The sequence below is a fragment of the Micrasema longulum genome, unplaced genomic scaffold (assembly GCF_059751315.1).
Source record: "Micrasema longulum isolate JH-2025_06_02 unplaced genomic scaffold, ASM5975131v1 h1tg000095l, whole genome shotgun sequence".
Taxonomy (NCBI): Eukaryota; Metazoa; Arthropoda; class Insecta; order Trichoptera; family Brachycentridae; genus Micrasema; species Micrasema longulum.
This window is the reverse complement of record NW_028277301.1, coordinates 26,094-51,903: the sequence shown is the minus strand read 5'-3', so window position 1 is coordinate 51,903 and position 25,810 is coordinate 26,094. Positions and strand designations below refer to the sequence as shown.

Sequence of the window (25,810 nt, the reverse complement as noted above, 5' to 3'; positions counted from 1 at the left end):
CAGAAATAAATATTCGGGATTTTACAGCTTTTTCTCAAATGCGTAAAAATTTTTTTTTTCATTCTGCCAAGATTAGAGGTAAGTATGTCCATATTGTCCATACAATTATACATGATTGATAGATATTACAACAGTGACGGAGAACATTATGAAGAAAGGATTTTTTATGTCTGGTATTTACTGCGTATTTAAGTCTCATGACCTGTCATTGTTGGTTTTAAGTGATTAATTTACACGCTGTGTAACCGAATATACTATTCAAATCTTAACTAATATTATAAATACGAAAGTGTGTCTGTTCATGCTTTCTTCATATCACAACGGATCTACCGATCGACTTGATTTTCTGCATAGAGATAGCTGGAGAGCTGACAAGTGTCATCAGCTACTTTATTCCTCTGGAAAATTCTTAATTGAGAAATGAATGCTTAATGAAAAAGAAATTAATATTTAAACAGAATAACGGTGCTTCTTTGCCATAGACTAACGGATTGCCGTTTTTCTGTAAAAAATATTTTTCAACAGAGAGAGAAAAGGTTTTTTATATGAAAATCTAAGCACCCCAGTCAGCGGCTAGTTTAAGTTAACATTTTACACACTGTATAACAATCACCCTTTATCTTTACTTCTTCGACTCTTTCATCTCCTGTTCTGAAAATAAATTGGTTACCAATATATTAAACAATATATTCACATAATAACAATGTGATTATGATACATTTTTTCCCCAAATCGTACAAAATAAAAATAATTTTTCCGCACCCTTTTCAAGACGTAAAAGCTCATTATATGAAAGCCATTCATAAATTTGAAACGTTCTGTTCTATTTACAAATTTAAATTAGGTTGTGACCTTTCCGCACATTTTTATTGTTTCCGTTTATTGTTTTATTATACAGAAAGGGCATTCGAGCTTTTCTTGTTTTGAACATACAAGGCACCAAAGGATGAAATGTAAAGAAAACAAAATACGAAAATACATATTATGCTTCATGAAAATTAATAGTTTGTAAAGAACGAGATCATTTACAGATTCAGAAGAATAAAGTTACCAAAAAAATCATGTTGAATGGTTTATAAAGGATTTACAAGCAAGTATAGGGTTAAAACATCACTTGCTTATTAAATCCTTTTGTAAACCACGTATTTCGAGTTTAACCATGGTGTTTTTTTAGAGTTTACTACAGTGTTTTTTGCGTACACATTGTAAACTTTTGACACTTTTGTGAACTTTGCGTATCAACCTGCAGTGTTTTGTGGGCAATCCACGTAAGAAACTTTTATAAACTACACCTATCGACTTAACTGCAGTGTGTTTTACATAATCCATGTACGGAACTATTGTAAACAATGCGTATCGACTAAACTGTAGTATTTTCTATGTAATCCATGTAAAAAACTTTTGTTAAATACGCGTATTGACTTAAATGCAGTATTTTCTGCGTAATCCATATAAAAAAACTACGCGAATCAACTTAACTGCGCTGTTTTCTGCGTAATCTACTTAACTGTATTTTTACTTGAGTAATCTATACACGAGAATGTTAAATACAATAGAATTAGGTGATTTGTAATGTAACCTCTACAAAATTTGTGGAAACTTCGGGTCTCAAGTTAAGCAATGGTGGTTTTTGCGTAAATCCCATATGAAGTTGCTAACTACGCGTCTGGAGTCTAAGTATTATATAATATTTTCTGTGTAGTACTCTTATGAAACCTATTTACATGATATTTTTGGAATCTACGAGTCTCGAGTTAACTACAGTATTATTTTCGAAATATATTAAAGAAATTTGTGTTAAGTACACGCCTCAAGTAAAAATTAAGGGTTTTTTTTCCTTACCTTTACAGGACATTAATTTGATCTACGTATTCCGAGTTAAACAATAGTGTTTTTTTTATAAGCTTCACACGAAGTTGAAAACTACGCGTTTCAAGTTAAACTACAAACATGTCACACGGTGTGAAAAGTGGCCACTAAAACCAGCCAATGACAGGTCAAGGCCATAAGTCCGGTATATGCATAGACTTTTATATTCCCTTCTCAAAAATGATTTTCCTCTCTGTTGCAAAAAATTAAGATTTAAACTACGATGTCCAACTACTCGTATCTATATGTATTGGAAGTTTTAGAAAACTACGTGTCTCGAATTAATTATGGTGTGTTCTGCGTAATATATGAAGGAAGTTTGCTTAAGGCGTAAAATAAGAACAAATACATTTATTTATTTATTTTATTTCATAAAATAGTTCAACGAAGATACATATAATACATTTAAAATACATGTGATTTGAAGGTATTCGTCGAAACAATTCCACGTGCTTTAATATATTTAATTACAGAATTACACAGAATAGATTAAATTAGTTTATTTTTATACATCTTCTTATTTCTTGCTATAGACTTATGTTGTCTATTCTCCGGAGGATCACCTCCTCCTGCGAGGTGGATTCCTATCTGTCCTTCCATCTTTTAGAAGGTCTGCCACCAAGACAAGTTCCGTAAGAAAATGGAAGAAAAACCATGGAAAATTGTTATACTATGGATTAGTTTTTCTTTTAAACTGACAAGTAAAAAACTAATTCTATCATTCGAAAATTTAGTAAAGTAATTTTATACGACTATTATCGTAAATATTACATATTTAGTTATTTTTTAACGTAAGCTATTATGTTTTTAAGTATCCATGATAAATAAAACTATTACAGATTAGTTGCTTTTTCAAAGCCGAATTTTTGCTAAACTGACAAATTGAGCCCTCGAGATAATTTAAACAAAAATGGTTCTAGATAAATCATCCATATTTTTTAAATATTTCTAGCGATTCTATTATGTGCTACGTGTATAAATTACATTCGTGCATTAAAACAATAAATAAATAATAAATCAAACATTCCATAATGGTGTTACTGAAATTAATCCGGCTACAGTGAATAAAAGTCTTTTCCATTGTATTTGCAATGCATTGTGTTATGTTTTATCATCTCATTTTAATTTATTCAAAAGAATGTGTTTTTTGTTAACACTATTAACAATTCAATAAAAATTATAACGATTTATTCTTTCATGAAAAATGTTTTCAGAAAATTGTAAAAAAATTATTTATAATTATTTTTATTTTTTTTTATTTAAATCTTAAAGTAGGGCACACATATCATACATATTGTTATGTGTGTTCTAATAATAACATTGAAAATATATTTAATTTATAAATTGTTTATCACATATGTCTTGACCCTTATTTTAAATTTTGATATGTTTTTTTCTTCATAAATATTTTTTTCCATTTCGTAATACTTTTTAATTGCTTTAAATAAAATTGAATTTTGTGACTTTGCCTTTTTCCTAAATGGAAGTCTTATTTTGTTCTTTTCTCTAGTATTGTGATCGTGTTCATGCTGGTTCCGATCAATTTTTTTCCAAAATTCTTTTTTTTTATTAGAGTTTATAATTTTATGAACAAATATCATTGTATTGTAAAATATTCTTTGTTTATATGTTAATAATTTCATTTCATTTACCATCGACTTTACCCTCGTATATCTGTTTTTTTTTTCTTTTTTTTTTATTCATGCGGGTGAGATTCATCTAATTTATTCAAATAAAGGTTTCAGCTCTTTAACTTCACAAACATCAACAGATGAAAGAATTGAAGGAAAATATATGCTCAAATATGGGCAGAATGGTGAATGTTACACAGTGAGTAAAGTGGCCACTTAAACCAGCCATTGACAGGTCATAAGCCCTGTAGATGCCTAGACTTCTATATTACCTTCTCTTAAATGTTCTTCATCTCTGTTGTAATATGTTAATTAACCAATTACTTAAGTGTTCTTTGATAAAGAAGCTTGTATGGCTTGGAAACCGGTCGGTAGAGAAAATAAAAAAGGGGTTAAAAACAAAGTAGTTTATATTTATTTTATTTGATAATTGTGTATTGCTTTGCAAAAAACTGTAGCTAATTTTATCTGTGACCACACTAAACTTGCAATATTTGTATTATCTCTGTGTTGTATGTGTATTGCATTATCAATTTATTACTGAAAAAATAAGAAAAAAATATAAAAAAGCAGTGTTCTATTTTTGAAAAGTGCATTAATTACATCGATTCATCTCTTGATAGATGTAGTGCGATGTCTATCGTGCGAGTAAATTTCCGCCATTTGCCATGCAGGCTCTTTTCAAACTGGAACTCAAAATGGCGCTCCGTCCGAATGACTGATTGGTCAATTTTTCAACTGCCGAAATGGCGTCAGTGATGTATTGCGATAGGGAAAGGGGAATTGTTTTTGACTGTAAAACAAGAGCTGAATCGTTGCTATGTTTTTTAACCGTTGTCATTGTATTTAACGATGACACATTTATATTGCGATATTGTTGGGCTGTTTTATTGGTAGCGGGGAGGTTCGTACAGCAAGGTGCAACTTGATTTATACGCTATGCGCATAAAAAATGATAATATTTTTATAGTAAAGTTTTGTTTCATAGCTGTAATAGCACGAGGGTACGTCCGAAAATTCGCGGAATGGAAGGGGTTGCCATAATACTGGAGTTGCTAATATACATGAATAAATAGTAAGACTCTTCACTTGCAAAAATAGTCTCTACAATGTATGATGTATGCCTGGAGAGCGAATTGGCAAAGAACGAAAGTAATTCAAAAGTGATGGTATTTGAAAGGGGAATTGAGGTTACTGACTGCGTAATAAATGTAAACAAAGAGTGTACGAACAATTAGAAGAATTTGTGTATTTGAGAATCATGTTTTCAAGAGATGGAAAAGTAGAAAAGGGTGTTAAAAGGAGAGTGAATGCGGGCAACAAAATAAACGGCGCGCTAAGCATAGTAATTGCTAATAAAAATATGTCAATCGAAGCTAAACTGGCAATGCACAACGGAGTTTTAGTCCCAACAATTATGTTTGGAAGTGAAACATGGAACTGGCAGACGAAGGGTGAAAGCCAAGAGAACGCGGTTGAAATTCGATATCTTAGACGAATGTGCGGGAAATTAATGTATGACAGGGTTACATATGATGAAATCAGGCGAGAGTGTAAATCTGAGTCAAGTTTAATTGATAAGATTAACAAAGGGTCTCTGAGATTGTTTGGAAATGTAGAATGAATGGACGACGAAAAAATGGTAAAACAAGTGTATTTGGTGAAAATGAACGGCAACGTAAGACGAGTACGACCAAGGAAGACGTGGTGATAGTAGTAGTAGTAGTAGAAGTAGACTCTTCACTTGTTTATAATATATGTCGCTGCCAACAAGATAAACCAGTCACTCAATTGGGCAGTTACGCTTTTCTACGAAAAGTGGCATGGTTGCTCGGATTGTAAAGGGATAATTATTCCTATTCTGAAATAGAGCAAGTAGAACTGAGATGGACCTTTTATGCACTTTCAAAGTAAAGTGATGTCACATCTCTGTTGCACTAATTTTCTTTTCATGTTTTTAACCGTGTTACCAGAAGTCAAAATCTGCTATTAAATGTGTGGTCAAATATTTCAATAAATGTTAGTAAATATTAGTATTTAACAACTTATCGAATTTTTATGTCTACCGGTTTCGAGACGTACCGATCTCTTCGTCAGGACACTCAATACATCTATCACTCACAACACTGTTTGATTTAAAAATTAACCAATTGTGTAACGTTCAACCTCTTAGCCCCCTCTTTATCATCCACCCCACACATTCCGTGACATATCGCTAAATATTATAAATTATTTTTTAGTGCATGTTCGGAAATGGTGGTGTTTGCATCCCTTTTAACTATGCATCTAATTTATATATTGTTCATATATACTATGCATACTACGGTGACGGTAAAGCTGAAAGTGTATTTTAGTATTTGCATGTTGAAACTATGTATGTAGCAAAGACAAATAAGGGCAATGAAATTATGGTACAAAATATATTTAAAAACACCATCAACTTATAAGACTTCAAGCCAACCTTTGTCAATCCATCTTCTTCCTACATCTGACCTGTGTATTTGCATGCAGTATTTGGTTATGTGTTCAAATTTGCGAAGATTATAGATATAATGTACACTTTGCTAAAATGAACCTTTCCGAAACTTCTAGATGTAGGTTCTGCAGTGCAGTTGAGGAAACGCATTAATCGTTTAAATGCCAGACAGCTTTGAACATAAAGAAAAATTTCTCAGTATTCTTAATAAATTATACTTTTTTTTTTAAAGTTTGAAGTTTTTCTGAAGTCGCGTGGTCCGGTCCTCATATGATGTGTATTATTTGCCTGGCATTTCAACGATTAATGCGTTTGCCAAGGCAGATTTGAGAACACCGTTCTTTCTGTTTATATCTTTGAAAAATAGTGCAAACTCGGGTTTTTGTGCACTGTTTACGCTGTTCTCAAACACTTTAAGAATTAAACTCAAAGAACGGGAAAACGTAGAACGCTTCTTTAAGCGATTCTGCATTCCTACTACTGGAAAAGATATTATGTGACAGTAACGATAATATATTCGCGACGTTTCTAACTGGCAAATAAAACTGTTACTGTCACAAGTCACAAAGAACCCCCGTAGTCGGCTTGAGTCAACCATACCGGAGTTATGTTTGTATACATTATATCTTTAATCTTCGCAAATTTGAACATATAACCGAATACCACACGCAACTACACTGGCTCTTATTCTTATTCTTAGGGGTGGGGGTCAGTGCTATTCAAGCTCCTGACGTCACTGCAATCTGTGAAGATCTATTGTGACGGGTCTCCATGAAAAGTTCTCGCCCTCTAAGCCCAGGTTTATAAAGAGCCTGGCTACTGTCGGGAAGGCGAGAGTTTACATTTAGCTCGATGTCCCTCTTCAAGCCCAGATCCGTAAAGTATCAGGCTATTAGGTATGTTCAGGTTTAACTAGGGGTCCCCCGAGGATGCGGCTCCTTTTATGATGTAAAGCATCACATTCACATAAAATGTGCATAGTTGTTTCTTTATCCGCCCTGCAGAACCTACATCTAGAAGTTTCGAAAAGGTTCATTCTAGCAAAGTGTACGTTATATCTTTAATCTTCGCAAATTTGAATATCCAAATACCGCACGCAGATACACAGGCTCATTATCAGGCATAAAAGAAACGTTCACAATCTATCACTTCTCCAAAATATTTTGAATATTCCCACTTTGCCTGTTTATCTGAAAGAGATCTGAAAGAGAACTGTCTTATATTTCACTTAAAGATTCTTCTCATCGTTTCTTTGAATCCCTTAAAATAAATATATGTTTATGTTTTTCCTTTTTTAAAAAAAATGTTATTACTATTTTATTTTATTTTTACATCGGAGCATGTTTTTCATTCTTTATTTCCATTCTTAATTTTTAATTACTCTTACAAATTTTCTTCATTTTTAATATTATTCCCATTTGTAAATACTCACTACAAACTACAAACCTTAAAATATATTTTTTTCACTTAAATTTTAATTTTAAACAACTTTTAATTATGTTTTTTTTTTCCTTCTCTTTTTTATACTTGCATAATTAACCTTACATATCTTACACTTTTTAATATGGAAACTTTACTGGTCCATTAGAATTAAGTCTAATTGTGTAAAATATTAAACATTGTAACTGTACTGTATGTTTCCTGAATAAAAGAAAAAAAAAAAAAAAAAAAAGATCTTCCAACCGCTATCAAAACACGGACTATCTCTTAGCTGTCGAACCGAGAGAACCCTGTCAATAGACCTTCGCCGCTCTAATTTTCTTGCCTCCTCTTTCACAGTAGTAGCTGCTCGGTTGTGGAATAATCTACCTACTAATGTTAGAGACGCCCCTTCTTTATTTACATTTAAATCGAGATTGAAATGTCACTATCTAAATGTTTGAATCGTTCGTTTCTTCTTCGTCTTTCCTTTCCATCGCCTCTCTTCTCCTCTTTTATAGTATAGTGTAAATTTTGAGTTAATTTTGATTTTTTTTTTTTTATAAAACAACGAGATTCTGCACAACTACCTAAAGTATGTTCGTGTTCTTGTAATTTTCTCAAACTGAACGATTTGGGTGGGTAGAAAGAAATTGCCTTAAGGCAATATGCCTGCCCTTATATGTATACAATTTAAAAATGGATAGAAAGTGTTAAATAAACAAGTTGTTTGTACAGAGATGAAGACGATTTTCGTAAAAGTGATATGGAAATCTAAGCATAAACAGGGCTTATAAGCTCTCATTGATTGGAATTTATGAATGTATATGTTTAAATCCGATGTTTTTATCCTACGTAGTTTTACTATGTCAAAAATTAAAGTGACAACATTATTCACTGTTTTTAGGGCTACACCGCGAAACTTCCGAGGAACATATAGAATGATGTACTTTTTGAAAAATCTTAATGTATTTTTTGAGAAATCGCATTTTATATTTTTTAAATTCGGATTAAACAAATATTTGACCAACAAAACGATACGTATCGGACGGGTCTAGAGGGGTATGTAGAAGGGATGCTAGTCAGCGAGACAAAGGATTTTTTCCATTTACAAATTATAATAAATTATTTTTTGCATAAAATAATTTTGTTTTGGAAACAAAATTATTTGGATTTTTAAAAAAGCTTATTTTGAGGAATGTTCCTCTGAAGTTTAGCAGTCTGGCTTTCAAACACCGTGTATATTTATATGTACACATTATGGAACAATTTAGTTCAGAGCATGACTAATGAGTGTCTCAGGTGAAAATCCTGAATAGAAAATCGAGTGGAAATAAGTCCACCTCGTTATGTAGCGGTTTGCTCGTTGGCCTACCACTCTTAAGGTCCTCGGTTCGATTCCTGGCGGGGTGGGCGTAAAATACTGCTTTTAGTGATTCCATGAATCAATATTTCAATATTCCTGGACTGTCACCTTACTTTCAATATAACAAAAGTGATCTAGGTACCCTGAAATAAGAGTTCTAATGCAGGGCCCTATGTATCATTAGGGGTGTAAAGGGAAATCATGAAAAAAAATTGCATTCACAGAAGTGCTTTTATTCGAATCACAGTCTATCAGTAATTGCATAATTTTTAAATGTTTTGTGTTGACATCGCCGGGAATCGAAACAGTGTTTTATGTATAATCTCTTTAAATGCGTTATCTCTTTCTGTTGCAATATCAACCACGGTATTTACATTATCCCATTAGATGATCAATAAGGTACTTGTACCAGGAATAATTTCCACATATCAACATGAACGAAACAGGAATATAATCTGATTCTCGCGAAGGAATTACCTCTTGTGATAATTTTATTGTCCTTAAAGGATCGTGGAATTAGAATAACTTTATCTGTCACATCGATTTACACTACCGTTAAGGCAAAACATTATTTGTCAGTTGTGCGCTATCTACTTTAATTACAGTCAGCCAAAATAATCTTATACAACGTAATAACAATGTTACTTTATATTCATTTAAAAAAAAACATATTTCTGCAACTCTATGTATGTCCTAAGTAAATATACCCATATATGTCACGAATTTGTCGGCCTCGTGATGTAATGGTCAGCTCGTTTGCCTACCATGCAAGAGGTCTCGGGTTCGATTTCCGACATGGTTGATTTGAAATACTTATTTTACAAAAAATGCAGAAAGAAGTAAGTAAAGAAAAAAGAGTAAGAAAATCGCAAAGACGGTTTCCCTATTAGGAAGGATAAGAAATAAACGACACCTCAAAACCTATCTGCTGATATTTAAAAGTATTATCGTTCCTCACATTGATTATTGCTCCAGTATTTTATATTTAAGTAATGGGGGAGATCTAAAGAGACTCCAAACAATACAAAACAAAGCGATGAGGATAATATTAAGATGTGGGAGACGCACAAAAGTTAAGAAAATAATTTAACTTCTAGATATTATGGCAATTTATCAAAGAATCAAATTCAATGTTGCTTATGAAATTGACAAAATTATTAAAGGAATAGTTTCGAGATATTTTCAAAACGAACTGAAAAATAATGAGTTCTGTCATAACTATGCAACGAGAGGATCTAAAAATATAAGACTAGAAAATAAATCAAAAGAAATGCCCAAGACCTGCCTTATGTACAAGGGAATAAAGTTATTTGTGGAAATACCAGGAAGCATAAAAATGAAAAAAATATATATATTATTATATGTATTGTGAAAATACAAGACATATTCAGCAATAAAGTACAAGTAAAAACGGGAGTGGCCCAGGGATCAGTAATTGGTCCCCTAGAATACCTGATATACAGTAAATCTATGGCAAATGTCATACGACACTCACTGTGCATCAGTTTGCAGATGATACTGCAATTGTTGATATTGGAGACACACTAATAGACGCGCAGCAAAAACTGCAATCGGGTTTTTATCCAGTTTTAAGATGGTCACATGATTAAAGCCTAACAATAAATACGGAAAAAACGAAAGCGTTACATATTACGACTTCATCTAATAGACCAAGAGAAAATTTATTAATAAATGCACACACTCACGTTTTAAAATCTACAAGACTGTAAATGCACAAAAATAGATCCTGTATCAAAATATAAGTATTTAGGTATTATTAAAGTTTTCACTTTTAATTGGGAAGAACAGGCAAAATCAGTTGGCAATAAGCTAAGAGTTTGCTTGCTTAACATGTACCACTTCAAACCATACCTACCATACCCAGTGCTGAGACAGGTTTACTCGAGGCTAGTTACCCAATAATTCAATATGGATTAAGAATATGGGGCCTAAGTTTCAAATCTTATACCGACAGAGTCTTGAACCTACACGTACAAATTTTAAAAACTATCTTGCCTGTAAAAATAAAGATTGAGGCAAAAGACAATAATAAAATATTATTAGATTATGTTAACGTTTTGCCGATTGACAAACAGTGTCAGTATAAGATAGTGACAGATCATTTTCTCGATTCATCTCGAAATCCAAAGTAACCCACCAGATCGTGACTCGACAAGTATCGGCACAGCAGCTGACGGTGCCACGACAGAAGAACTACTGTGTAGATACAACAATGGGGAGTGTAGTACCAAAACTGGTTTATTTAATACCTGTTAAAAATCGTGAGGAAAAAAACATAAACAAAAACTTATTAAAAACAACAAGTGAAACTTAAGTATGCACATATGTATATTATATTCTTAATTTATTATTAAACTATGTACTTATCTTTAATATTTTTTTGAAAAAAGACTAGCCTCGGCTTTGCGGGAACAAAAATACCATTATGTTTGTTATTTTATTTGTAAAAATAAATTAATCTTAAAAAATATGAAATGTAAAGAGTATATATGTAAAAAATACTAGATGATATATTTTGTAAATAGTGAATATACATAGGTTAATATAATATTGTGTTGTAAATATATATTGGACTATGTTTATCATAAAACTAAACAAAATAAAATAATAGAAAAAAAGGTGTTTTTACACAAGAATATTTCATAGTCCCTGGACTGGTACCTGACGCGTATGACTGATCTTCTTATCTTCATGTAACAAAAACAAATTAAGATACGCTGCGATTGGTTTACCGTTAGGTGCGGAAAGGGAATGATGATGATGTTCCAATAAGTCACTTTTTAAGCAACTTGAAGAATTTTTTACAAAAACTGCATAACTGACAGTTTGCTTTTAAAGTTGCAGAAAACGCATACAAATGAAAAAGTACACAATAAAACAAAGGTGAAAAAATATAAAAGTAAAAAAAAGGATTATAAAAAAAGTATGTAAGTGCACATAAAACCACATGTTTGAAAGAAAGGCAGTTCCATAGACACGCCTTCTATGACTACCAAGGTACATAAAGTACTCTAAAAAAAAATCATTTATCTACCTATGTATGTGTAAATCAGTATAAAAAATATTTCTATCCCTACCAATTAAGCAACATTAAAACATGTATATTCGGTGAGGCGATATTTTTTTTTACGAACTTTGAAATGAAAGGGGTCTCAGAAGTTGTCTTTTGGATTATTCGGAATGCAAAAAATATCAACAACAAAAAAATTGATACTACTTTTGGCCCTCAACCAGAGCTTGAAGTTTTCGAAAAAGTTGATTTTTTGCGCTAAACCGGCTGTCATTTCGTATATAAGTAAGAAAATCAGTCCAATTAAATTTTATAATGTGTACTAAATCTTATTAAATAAGCATTAAGGGCGTAAGTTGCACTTTGTTTTGTAATAAATGGGTAGCATTGTTTTAATGACACATTGTTTTCGTCAATATTAGCCAGGCGCTCAACGAAATCAGTTCTGCGGAGTGTAAACTTTTTGCATTTCGATAGTTTTAAAACGTGTTCGAATTTGTAATGCGATTTAGTTGATTTACTAACAAAAAAATAATTTTGTCAATATGGGTAATGAACGAAAAATTCAGACAGTTATAGACTTCAAACCTTGGTTAGGGGCCAAAAGTATTAGGAATTAAAAAAAAAAATCAATGTGATCTAAAATGTCTTAATATTTTTAAAAAATAAAAAAACTTCATACATCATCGGCCCACTTTAATGTTTATACATTGATGTTAAATGTCGCTCAAGCTTATATAGCTTTCAGCGCCTCATATTATATATTACTTATATTATTATGTACGTACAGATTTAAGTAAAAAAGGTAGCTTACCTATAAAAAAAGACTCCGCTCCCTACTGCTTGAAACGTATGAAAGTATTCCCTTTACATACCTCAAAGCCGTTTTAAGGACCATAGTCTTTTTATTGGTTTCTCTTATATTAAAAAACCCCATTTTTTTGTTGAAAATCGAGTGGTTTTATTTATTTTCAATTTAAATTTTATAAACCGCAATTTTATTTGAAATTATGCTCAAAACGTTTAACGAAAAAAGTGATTACTGATTATAACAATTATTAATTTGCAAATAATAACCTAAACAAATTCATTGTAAAGGTTGACGTCTGATTGCATACTCCAAGTTAGTCGAGATACAACATCATTAAAGTTTAAATCCGTATAATAAATTCTCTCAACTTGCTTGTACGAGATGCCTTTATTAAGATCAGGATTGTCTCTCAAATGAGTTATCTAAATTATGTCAAGTACAGTTTACTTCTATCTTAGCAACTTGTAAATAAATTTGGATATACAAGCGTATATTAAGTGTGTTAAATTATAAAATAATACTTTATTAAAATTAACTCCAAAGTTTACTCAGATTTTAACCAATTTAACAATTCTTTCTTAATGGAATAATATTTTTTCTGTATATAACACCAGGAATCAATTAATTGTCAGATGCCTTAAAGCTTATCTAAACAATGTATTTTAAATAATCTGAATACGATAATTTTATTATTTAATAAAACTTATACAAATTTCAATGTTGAGAGTCGTTTTCATTGTGTTTCAAGTCACTCACTATTAGCAATGATGTATATAGTTGTAATTTATAGGTTTATATCGAACTTTAGACCTCTGACCTTTGAGTACGCAACACTTTCTCATAAACGAGTATACGCGTCATAATTTAATGTTTATTTTCTAGAACATTTATACGAGTATATTGTATTTCTAGCCAAAATGGCCGTCAAATAAAAAAAGATGTATATCCTAAGAACACAAACATTTATTTCAAATAAAGGGCGTCTATTTTAAGTAATGGCGAAAATGCCAAGAAGACCTAGAATCGATTTCCTGTAAGATTAAAATACATAATTAGATTTTTTATTCAATTTCTAAATCAATTGAATTCTACAGAATAAAGCAATGAGGATTATACTCAAAACCAACCAATCGGCTTGCTCATTGTAAAATGACAAATAAAATATATTTCAGATTCAGATAAACAAATATAAACATACAATATCACTACAAAATACAATTTTTATATATTTTTACACGTACATTAACTTTTTCCATTGCGTAAAAGAAAAAACAATTCTTAGGTACATAATGAGAAGTGACGTCTTACAATAATTTGAATATTTAATTTATAATTTTAATATTTTTAAGATAACAAATAAATAGTGAAAAATTCTGTTTTCAATCAGTGCTACATAATGTTGCAATTTAATTAATTGAATAATTTAGTTGATAAATAAAATAAAAGTAATAGTTAAATTTAACCAAAAAAGACATCCATTTAAAACTGGGGATAAAAAAAGGTAAGATTACCAATGAGGAGAAAAACTTGAAGAGTCTTTTAACTCATCACACAAGGGTTTATAATTGTACAGTGAGTTATCTGAAGAAATTTTCAGAGGTCCGAGACTCGAACTCCACTCCACTGCAACTCGATTTTCATTTTCTATTGTGAGTTGTTTTCAACTCGTTGAAAATGGCCACCAAAATTGAAACATTTGAACAGTAATATTTTTTATAATATATACAAAAAAAATAAAGCTTTTAAAGACTTTTTTGATATTTTTGATATTAAATGTGATTTTGTTAAATGTTAACATGCTCGGACTAGAGAGAGATAATTATTCTTATGCTGAAATAGAGTCAATGTTAAAAATTTATAGCCTACAAAAACGTAGAACTAATATTGACTCCATATATATGTTCAGCATACTAAATGGTATAATCGATGTTCCATCATTACTGGGACAAGTAAAATTCAATATTCCGACTCGCAGATTGAGAAACAATAAAGTACTGTTCATCGATCAGCATAGAACAAACTATGGCCTTAATTCTCCAATGACACGTCTTTGTCGTATTGTTTATTCAAGACAAGAACTGGACTTTTTTGGTTTAAGTTTACAACGATTTAAACGAGCACTAAATAAATAGTCCAGATCTTGTCTCGATGTCCCTTATGTTTGTCAATGCTTCTTTCTTTTTTTTAAATGTTTTAAACTATTCTTTTATTGTAATATTTAAACCTTATAAATTGTATACATGGACAATGTCCGTTAATAAATAAATAAATAATTTTTTAGATGTTATAAACCAACTTATTAAGGGATAAATACACTACACTACATACACTAATAGAAATGTTTTGTACCGTGATTTACAACTTAACTGTAATACCTGTGCCTCTTGGCCTTCTCGAAGTTAAATATTCATTGTACAATATTTATGTTTCCATGAAATATTTTTCGTTTCAGGAATCTCTGAAATATTCAGATATAATAATAATAATAATTTCATTTATAACTTTGTAGGTATGTTGTTAGTAAAACGTTTGTTTTTAAATCACTGAATATATTATTTGAACTGAAATAATATTTTACTGATTGCTTTTAACATAAAGGAAATTAATGTGATCACAGGGAATTAAATCTTTATTCATGTTTCTGACTTTCGTTTGAAGTAAATCTATTTATTCGAATACAATTTGTTTCACATTCTACTACGATGCAGTCATATTTGCTTTTTCCTTTTTTTTAGTTTTTTCTCAATCACTTGCAAAGTTTTATATTTGCTACGATCAAATAGCAATTTGAGTTTTACAATCTTTGAAAATAATAAAAGAACATTTATAAAGGCATAGGAGTCAAATTCGAATAAAATAAAAATACATACTAATATACTTAAAAATAAAACACAAAATAAACAGAAACAATATGAAATAACTTAAGTTAGAAAAATTTGAAAAGATTAAATAAAAAAGATAAACAAAGTAAAAAAAATAAATAAAGATAAACAGGAAAAAACAGTAAGCATATAAATAAAAAATGCAAAGGTATAATTTAACGAAAATATATTGTGTAAGGCAAACAAAGCAAATAAAGTATTAAATTAATAATCAAGCAAGCATATTATCGCAAAAAAAATAGAAATAAAAAAAATATGAAATGCGTATTTGCCAATATTTAAATGCGAAAGGATATTATAGAAAACAAAAACAAGTATAAGGTATAATAAAAAAAAATACAACGTAAAAAAATAAAACAATTAAGGTATTCAAGAAAAAAAAATGTAAGCATAAAAAATGTAAAAAAAAATCTAAACTATGTTTTATATTTAATTGTAAACATCAAATGTACCTACATAAATAAATAAAGAATAATGTAAAACAATTAACGATTTCAAATAGGTATTCAAAAATCGTTTGCTTTCTGTTATTGCGTAGAATGATAATTAAGAGAATATGGGTATTATTATTTTAATTAGATTAAGGAATATTTTTTTAATTAATAATTTAAAAATGGCTTATTGCTCAATTGTGCAATCATTGTTACTATTGGTATTGTTAGATGGGGTAGTGCATATGCCAATATATTCCTCTTCTTTTGAGTCGGTTTAAGGTGATCACCATGAACACTTCTGATTAGTCTTTTCCACTCTAGTCTGTCCTCAACCCGACGAACTGACTCATCAAAATTTAGCCCCGTAGCCTTCTTTATGTGGTCAGTCCATCTATATGGGATTCTACCCCGGCTTCTCCTACCTTCAACTCGGCCAGACATTATTGCCTTTTCTAGATTGTCTGGCTCACGTCTAGCAATATGTCCAAAAAAGACAGTATCCTTCTCAAACACACCACCGATAGACGAGTTGTAATATGAAGCTCTTCCAGTATCGATGCATTCGTCCCTTTTCGAAGTTGTTTATTTGATCGTGTTTTTTAAAATATTATATATCATTATTTTATTGCTCTTGTTTGTCTTTGCTACATAGTTTTATGTTCTTTTTATTTCTTCATATAACTGTTGTTATTGGCTTAGGCCGTACATATAATTTATAAATAAATAAGTAAATTAGTAATTAGAGAGATTATGAAATGGAAAATCACATATGAGGAAGAAATTTTTCAATTTGATAGCTTTAGTTAAATATTTGATTAATCAGCAATTCTTTATTATTGTTAAACTATACGTAGCATTAATATATTATACTTTACGGTATAAAATAAAAAAAATCTTTGCAACATCTCACAGTGATCTCTTTCCTGGAATAAATTCTAATTACGAATATTCTTTTGGAGAACTTAATATGTTCATTCGGGATATCGCAAAATTTTGAGGCTTCATTAATATGGAGTTTTATCATACTATTGTGGTGGTTTAATTTGGTTTAAGTACACACAAGTAATACAATTATGTTTCTCTTTTTTCAGGCGACCTGTGACATCAATTGGCAATAACATGTCGTCACAAGGCGGGAACCAATCGAGCAGCGGTGCGTCGACAAGCGAGCGCCAATCTGCTCCCGCGCAACTTCCAGCTCCATCCTCACACCCCCCGCCCATGTCCTCCCCGCTGCCGACGCAACAGATGACGCCCCAGCAGCAACAGCAACAACAACAGGCCAGCAACCAGCAACAGCAGCAAATCATGCAACAGCAGGCTAGCAATCAACAACAGCAAATGTTGCAGCAGCAACAACAGCTGATGCAACAGCAGATGATTCAAGCGACTCCCCCGGCGTCGCCGCCAGCGGATGTCTCTCCTAGATTAGGAAGATCACTGTCTAGAAAGGAGCAAGTGAGGAACTTTGTGAAGAGAGAGACGGCTCTGTTTTTCGGGGTTGAAGAGGAACAACAGGATAAGGAGCAGGATCTCTGGAGAGAACGGAGGATCAGGCTGGCGCAGCGGAGATATGGACCACTTCGGGTTGATAATGACAACGATGTCGAAATAAGATACAGGTGAGCACAACAATATCTTATATTTTATCCGTTTAAGTGTAGACGCTTCTGAGGGATTCTGGCCTTATCCATGAAATGTCTTACTTCGTCTCTGTCTTGAGCTGTCTCCAGTTTCTGATGTCCAACTATATTAATTTACGTCTCAAAATATTTCGACTTGAACCCAACCCTTAGAACCAGAATATATTATTTTTTTCAGAATAGTGTTTGGCAGTTAACATACACACAGGACGTATAACATGTAAGTTTAAGGCACGGGTAACTCTTTTCTAGTTTGGGCCTATTTAGCCTATTTTCCTCAAGTTGCGGGTCGTAATTTTTAAATTACCATTCACACATACGAAACATATAGTAGTCAGCAAACTCCGTATACATTTAAATCGCAATAATGCATTCAACATGAAAAAGTCACGATGCACTCTGTATTGAAATCGTTTTCATGATAAATTAACTGCAGTTCTAGTCCAGTAAAATCCCTTTTAACATAACATGTACTGACGCGCTCTGGACTGAAATTATTCCAACGTTTCGGATGCATTTATTAGTTTCTTCGAAAATCGAATTGAAAGCTTCGGATCAAAAAAGGTTCTAATGTAAAGCTGTACCTTGTTACTATTGAATATCACATGGTATATTTTGATGCTAATAATAAAGGATAATTTGAAACTCGCTGATAATGTTACTATTTATCTTATTATAAAACTCCAATAAATCACACACACGTTCGAGGTTTTGAGTTTATTTACGAATTTTAGTGTGAACGAATCTCCGCGTTTCCGTGGGCCAAGGGTTGTCCATATGTGGTTCAAGTGATCACCGCTTAATATTACCCAATTGTTATTAAAATCTCTCAGGGGTTCTAGATTTGCCTCCAAAATATTGCAGTCTTTAAAATACTCTGAAATTAACTAGAGTCACAAACGCAACGACTGCTTTGTCTGCTTCGTAAAATATGTTTTTTAATTACTTGGCAACCAAGTTATAGCTCATCGTTTATTATAAGTTCATAGAATTGTGCCGTATGTACAATAAAACAAGGGTCGATTGATATTTGATATGCTCCACCTAACCTACATCGCGCTAAACAGTCGACCTGATGTGTACGTATTCTGTAGCCTTATATGCCTACGTGTAAAGTACCAAGCAACAAGTTGAAACCTGCAACGATTTGGTTAAAAGAGGTCACTGACTACTGCTTAATGCTGCAATGTGCCGTTTTTTTTCTTCATAAGGATAATGCTCCAGCACATAAGACGTTAGTATCAATGGAGGTTGTCAAAGAGCTTGCCCCCTACCTAATAGCCCGATACTTGACGGATCTGGGTTTGGAGAGGGAGATTTAGCTATATGTAAACTCTCCTCGCTGAGAACTATTCACAGGGACCCGTCACAGCAGATTTTCACAAGTCGCAGTGACATCAAGAGCTTGCATAGCACTGACCCCCACCACGAAGAATAAGAATAAAAATAGTGTCAACGGCTGCTTTTTACGAAGCTGCGTTTAAATTAGTTAAACATCATCTTCACTTGATCTGGCACCCAGTGACTACCGGCTGTTCCCAAAACTCAAAGAACATTTGCGGGCAAATATATTTTTGGTCAACAATGAGGTCATTGGCTGTGTAGAAGAGTGATTGGCGGATGTCGGATAAATATTCTACCTAGAAGATTTTGAAATGTTGGAGCATCGCTGGAAGAAGTGTATAAAAGTCCAGAGGGACCGCGTGGAAAAATAAGGTTCAAAAACTTTTTCTCATCTTCGAAATATGTAGGTCAGGGGGGGGGCATATCAATCAACCCTCGTATTTACATATTATTAAATTTACGTATATGTATTTCGATAGAGATACGGTCAAAAAGCTGCATCACCATTTTACTAAAACTTGACCATCAAATTTAACCTTATTAAGTATTCCGGATAATATTTTATCCTCAATGTGACATTTCTATAAACTGGAGAATAATACTTAAAATATACTTAAATCTTAAGTGCAGATGGTTTTATGGTTTTTACGTTTTTATTATGTCCAAAATAATGTTGACGTTTTATACTTTGAAAGTGGATTGTCGCATTTATTTTAGTTCCAAAGATATATTTTCATAGAGCTTTATTTATTTTTTACCATCAATAATTTCGAATCAAATATTTTTTTCCTGGACTTGTTTTGCCGTGGGTTGGTTTTATTCAATAAATTCAAACTGATTCGGGTTGCGGTTCCGTGGCTAATGTCTTGGACTCACGGATCAAAGGTCTGAGGTTCGCATCCCGCTCCACCACGACTATCACCGTCAGAATTAAGGAAATAAGATTGAGGGTAGCATACAAATTGATTTTATACAGGGTGTTCATTAAACCCTGTCACATCCGAAACCACGATGATCAGTATGAGCAAGAAGATATATTGGCACATTAAAATATTTTTTTAGAACTAATAAAATTTAAAAAAATAAAATATTTAAAAAAGCACATGGTTGCTTACTTCTGCAGGGGAGAAGCGAGGAGGGGAGATTAAAGGATCTGATACTGCGCCGCACTCCTCTCACTTCTACCCTGCAGAAGTAAGCAACCATTTGTTTTTTTAAATATTTTATTTAAAAAAAAATCTTTGTTCTAAATATTTTTTTAAATATGCTTGTATGTCTTCTTGCCCATACTAATCATCGTGGTTTTGAATGTGACAGGGTTTAAAGAACATCCTGTATACTAAGGTGCACTGACGGTGATAGGGGGGGGGGGGGCTATTGAAAACAAAAAATAAATAATAATGTAATAATAATAATGATAGAATAAATAAACACGAATAAAAAAAGAGGCAATTGAAATACACAGAAATAACATAAACAAAGGCGACGGGCTTAAATTAAACTCAACATGGTTCCCAGTTCTACATACTACAAAAATGAATAGAAATGTGCCTACTGCCGACTGCGACACGGTACAAATTACTAGTACTTAAACACATACTTTTTTATACAAAACCCTAAAGATGGCTCCTGCAATGGTAGCCGAAACGTCGTAACAAATCCAACAGACACGGTATCACCTAAAAAATAAACCAATTGATAACAGTGTCCGTGAAAACCTTCGCACCTATTTATTAATTGTTCTTCCAAATAAGTTGATGGGGCTTTCAATCGTCATATAAAATATGCTTTCGATATCTACATGTATTTTTTAAATCACTTAAATATAAAATTTACCAGGTCATAAGTTCGATTCCTGGCTAAGAAGACATGAACCACGTATTCAAAACGTTTATTTACTATGCTACTCTATAGTTCTAGACATCTCAGGGCCCATATTTTAATCGGTAGTTAAAATGTATCTTGAATTTTATCTACAAAGTAAATTTAAGTTTTCCGTATGAGAAATAAAATAAGTAATCATTTTTTAAAACATGTTTAATTACAGGTAACCGACAAAGAAACGTTGAAATTTCATACAAATATACACATTGTCATCCATAACTATCGATGTTAGTTTCTATCGTCTCGATATGTACCGATGAAGATAGCGTTTATAATCGCGGCCCTGTGTACGTATTCAAATGGGAAGTTAAAATGTTTCTTCAGTTTTATATATATTAGATTTAGATTTATATATTTATGAAAAATATGTCCTTTTAAACTTTACATATTACATTGCATTACATATTTTATTTGTACAAATTATAATAATATATGTAAATGCCGTGTTACATTATGATTAAAATATTGATTTTATGAATATGGCCGTTACAAAAACGAGCATTAACAGACTTCAATCGATTAGATGAAGGCACATATATATTTTATAGCATATGAATTTACCTCTCGACCAGAATTTCCACCTATTTGAATTTCCATATTGTTTGTGCCAAGAAAAATTGACACATCATCAAGGCGTTCAGTTATAGGCCTATAAAAGGCTCATAATATAAACAAGGGATCATCTCGTATGTATATCCTTACCGGGAACATCTTTATGTGAGGTGTCCCACTTATCCCTAAAAGGGCTGATCCTTATTATATAACTCGAAGGTGGCCAATATAATACCTTATCGTGAGCGTAAAATGTTCAGATACATTGCTATTTCCTATTCATGTATTTGGTTATAGGCGATAATACAGTACGATAGATACACCGTAATATATTTTAGCATACAATATAAACAGAACTTAATTCTGCGATCCGATCGCAGTAAAACTATTATTATATTTCAATCGAATTTACTGGACCCCCTTTTTTATCCATATATTTAATTTTATGTATTTGAGATATCAACAGTGACATATTATGTAGATTAATAAACGAAATATACTCGGAAAAACCGTGTATATGTATCTATGTATGTGTGTATGTGTATGTATGTTTATATGTGTATATGTGTACACACATGTATGCGTATGCATATGGAAATATACAAATAAACGTTTATGTTAGTCTGCCTCAGCACCGGTTTTCTCCTACTAGGCATTTCTTTATAATATCAACAATAAATAATAAAAATAATAATATTTCACTAAAACCAACCGATGGAAGAATTGACGCAATACAGATTTTCAAACATAGAACGGTGAATGTTACACAGTGTGTAAAGTGGCTACTTAAACTAGCCAGTGAAAGTTCATTAGTCCTGTATATGTCTAGACTTCCGTATTTCCTTCTCTGAAATGTTCTCCATCCCAGTTGTGATTTGATAAACTTAATAATTCCCTAGAGGGTGAAGTCTAGTATTTTGTCTGCAAACATTTAAAGTAGGTTTAAAAATGCCTTTTAACACGTGAAACTGCAGATGAAAACGTTTTTCCAAGTAAAAAGTTAAGCATAAAGCGTAAATTTTCAAAATCGATTACCAAAACTAAAAATGCGCCATTTTTGATCTGAATAATTTAACTCTCGATCCATTTTTTTTCCGTCGGCAAAGATTCACAAACACGCAAAGTCACTAGATCTTAAGGGGGATCTGTCGTTGGAACATCTCGAATAAGCATTTTTTTGCGCGCTGTTTTGGAATATTAAAAATCCCTTTCTCCCAGAAATACATATTTTCGTCACCAAAAGCAAAAATAGCCCGCTCAACTGGATCTAAGGTAAATTAACTCAAATGGAAAATAATAATATTTTTGGAGAATAGGTTTATTTTTGGTATTACCCTTTTTTAATTTATTCTCAAGTAGGTACTTACGAAATAAGCGAAAGCGATGAATTTATTTTACGTTACTGATGTTTTTCTTTTATTATTCAATACTAGCTTTTACCCACGGCTTCGCGCGCACGGCATTAGGGAGAAATAAGTTAATTCAATTGTTTAGCAATAAGAATTTCCCCTATGGAATGAGATATATATTCGGGATAAAAAGTAGCCTGATCGATTGTTGGTCTTAGCATCGCAATTTCATTTTAATATAATATATCCATCTTTCCACTAAGAATTAAATTTTTCTACCAAGAGTTTTTACTAATTAAGTGATATTTTTTGGTATGAATAGTAACTTGTGATACTTGACAGCTCTTCGGCTATTCCTATGCAAAAACTCACGTCAATCGATTGCTCCTTTGCGACTCAAAAGAAAAAATCATTTTCCCGCAAAAAAAAAGAGGAGTGATATTTTTTTCGGGATAAAAAGTATTTTATTTTACTTCTCATCTCTTCGGCTATCTCTATGCAAAAAATCACATAAATCGGTAGTTCCGTTCTGACGTGACAGAAACACAAAAAAGCAGACACATACTTTTGCATTTATAATATTGTGTTAGAATGGATTATATTATTTTTAGTACCTACTCGTACCTATTGGTTTATTTTTATGTTGCATTTAAAATTAGTCCAAAATTTTAAACGGTTATAAATAATGTTGACAAAAATACCCAATGAAATGAAAAAGCTTTACAAAAAACATCATAATTATTAACGTATTACATCAAAGAAGAAGAACATTTCAGAGGTGGTAATGATAAACCAAAATCTTAAATCTGGTCATGTCAAAAGCAGACAGAACCGAAGGGCATGTATGACAAGATGTATGAATGTGGAAGAGGCTAGGATTGTATGCCAGGATATACGTGTGTGGCGGTCCATTCTCTCTGCCTACCCCTACAGGGGAAAGGCGTGATGGTAGTAGTTATATATAAGTCTAGGCATCTACGGGGATTATGACCTGTCATTGGCTGGTTAAAATGGCCACTTTACACACTGTGTATCATTCACCATTCTGCCCATATTTTTTCTCTAAAATTTTCTTCATATTTGTTGTAATATGTTAATATTAACAGCTCCCCAGGGAGGTGAATCCGGTCCTTGTCTACAAAAATTTAAACAAACTAAAAATATTGTTGACATCATAATTAGTTTAAAATTGAAATCTATTTTTGGATAGTTTAGCTTTCGTAAACAAAAAGTATTAATTATGCCTTTTCTTAAAATATCAATACAAAATTACTTTAAGTAAAATATTAGAAAACGTAATCAAAACTGCTTGAAAATATATCATATTAGTATTCATACATTCAAGTATGATCACTTTTTCTTAGTTATACAAAATTACATGAGACAATTTATTATTATTTTTATGCTCCGAATTACTAGATTACGAATTGAGTTAGGATTATATAAACAATCATTCAATTGTTACGTTGATGCATTTATATATTATTATTATTCTGAGATAATACATAAAATGCAACAAATTGACGTAGGTATAATTTAAAATAAAATACAGATACTAACGAAAAATGTATAACGTGGAAACAATCAGAATTAATGTTTTATTACATTTTCAAAACGTGTTGTTTTATTGGTTATTTTAGTTTCTACAGACTTAAACATAGGAAATGGTATTAACCTTGTTTATTAAAACATAAAAAATCGTTTTTTTCTTTCATTTGATTGTATCTTTGTTTCATAAATCTTGTTGAGATAATCAGATGTTTAATCAAAAGTAATGCACTAAATGGAATGTCGCCTCTAAATCTCTCATCAAAGAAATCTTTTCTACTATAATTATTCAACTCAACTTCTTTGTAAGGATAATCTTAAAGAAGTTTTAATTAAAAACATTATTTCCTCAGCTTGCCAACAATGTAGAACCTGCTTCACGACTTGGAAGAAAATACTTCGTTTCTCGTGAATAGTTTAATTCTACAAGGGTTTAAGAAGTTACAAGTAACTTTAATTTCAAGAAAAAGCGGACCTTGTAATTGAAACCTTCAAGCAAAATGATTTATAATTTCACAAGGACTTTCTTATCTGACCTAATTGACAAGGAGAAAAAATAGCATATTCAATTAATGTATTTTTAGTAAGGTAACGATAAATTAAATGAAGTTTAGAGTCTTATCCTGTTGGGCACAAGATATTTTATAGAACTTGCGAGTATAGGGCAATATCTATATATATCTTATATCTTTTATATATATAATTCCTCTGTACATGTGATGTCACCGTACTCCTCCTATACGGCTTAACCGATTTACATGCGGTTTTCATAGAAATATAGATCTTTGAGCTGTGCGTGTTCGTAGACATTAAAATCTTTAATCGAATATGTAAAAAAAAAGTTAGGAGCATAAATATTTTATTCATCGATCTACCAGGATTGCATTCAAGGAGAATGCATTTGCAAAAAAATGGAAAGATGTTGTTTTTTTGTGTATATAAAAAGTTTGTTTTTGAATATTTACAAACATCATTTGTTTTTTGTGGATCTCAATAAGATTCTTTCCTTAAATTGCTTATAATTTCTACCTATTTATTTTTTTTTATTAGATTTTTGGGAACACTAAAATAATATTAAATTCAATACATTTAAAAAAATCGTATTCCTACATAAGTACACCACTTTGTTCGTGAGGCGACCGGAGTTTGACGTTTGCAAAAAGAATGCCACATTTGAAAAAATATTTATTTTATGTTTTGGAATTCAACCATGAACAAATACCGACTTAAATTCAATATTTTTTGAATATCAACAATTTTTAGTCTTGGAATTCAATCACAAACAAGTACCTAGATGAAAAGTATTTTTCCAAGATGATAGCAGACAATCCAACGTTCGGGCAGGACAACATCTGTCGGGTCCGCTAGTATCTTATATAACTCTAACGGTTTTAAAAATAATAATAAATAAATAAAATAAAAAATTGATGGACGTATAGGCCGCATGGCATATCAATCCAGAAAAACGGTTCCTGGATACTCAAAATACTGTTAACATTTATATTTTGATAGCAAAGATGAATTCACTATCAACTAAATTGAATTTACGCAATCTTCTATACAATTTATAA

The 25,810-nt window shown here is 31.6% G+C and overlaps 1 protein-coding gene across 1 annotated transcript in view; it reads left to right on the top strand.

Annotated features, from left to right (window-relative positions):
- LOC148284724 (uncharacterized) overlaps positions 1 to 17,541 on the top strand; it is a gene marked incomplete at its 3' end in the record, with an annotated part of 279,755 nt that extends 262,214 nt beyond the window's left edge. The window contains exon 2 of the mRNA XM_088235641.1: positions 17,011 to 17,541. Within this exon, the coding sequence (XP_088091767.1) occupies positions 17,039 to 17,541 (503 nt within the window). The remainder of the gene's footprint in view (positions 1 to 17,010) is intronic.
- Between the last annotated feature and the right edge of the window lie 8,269 nt (positions 17,542 to 25,810).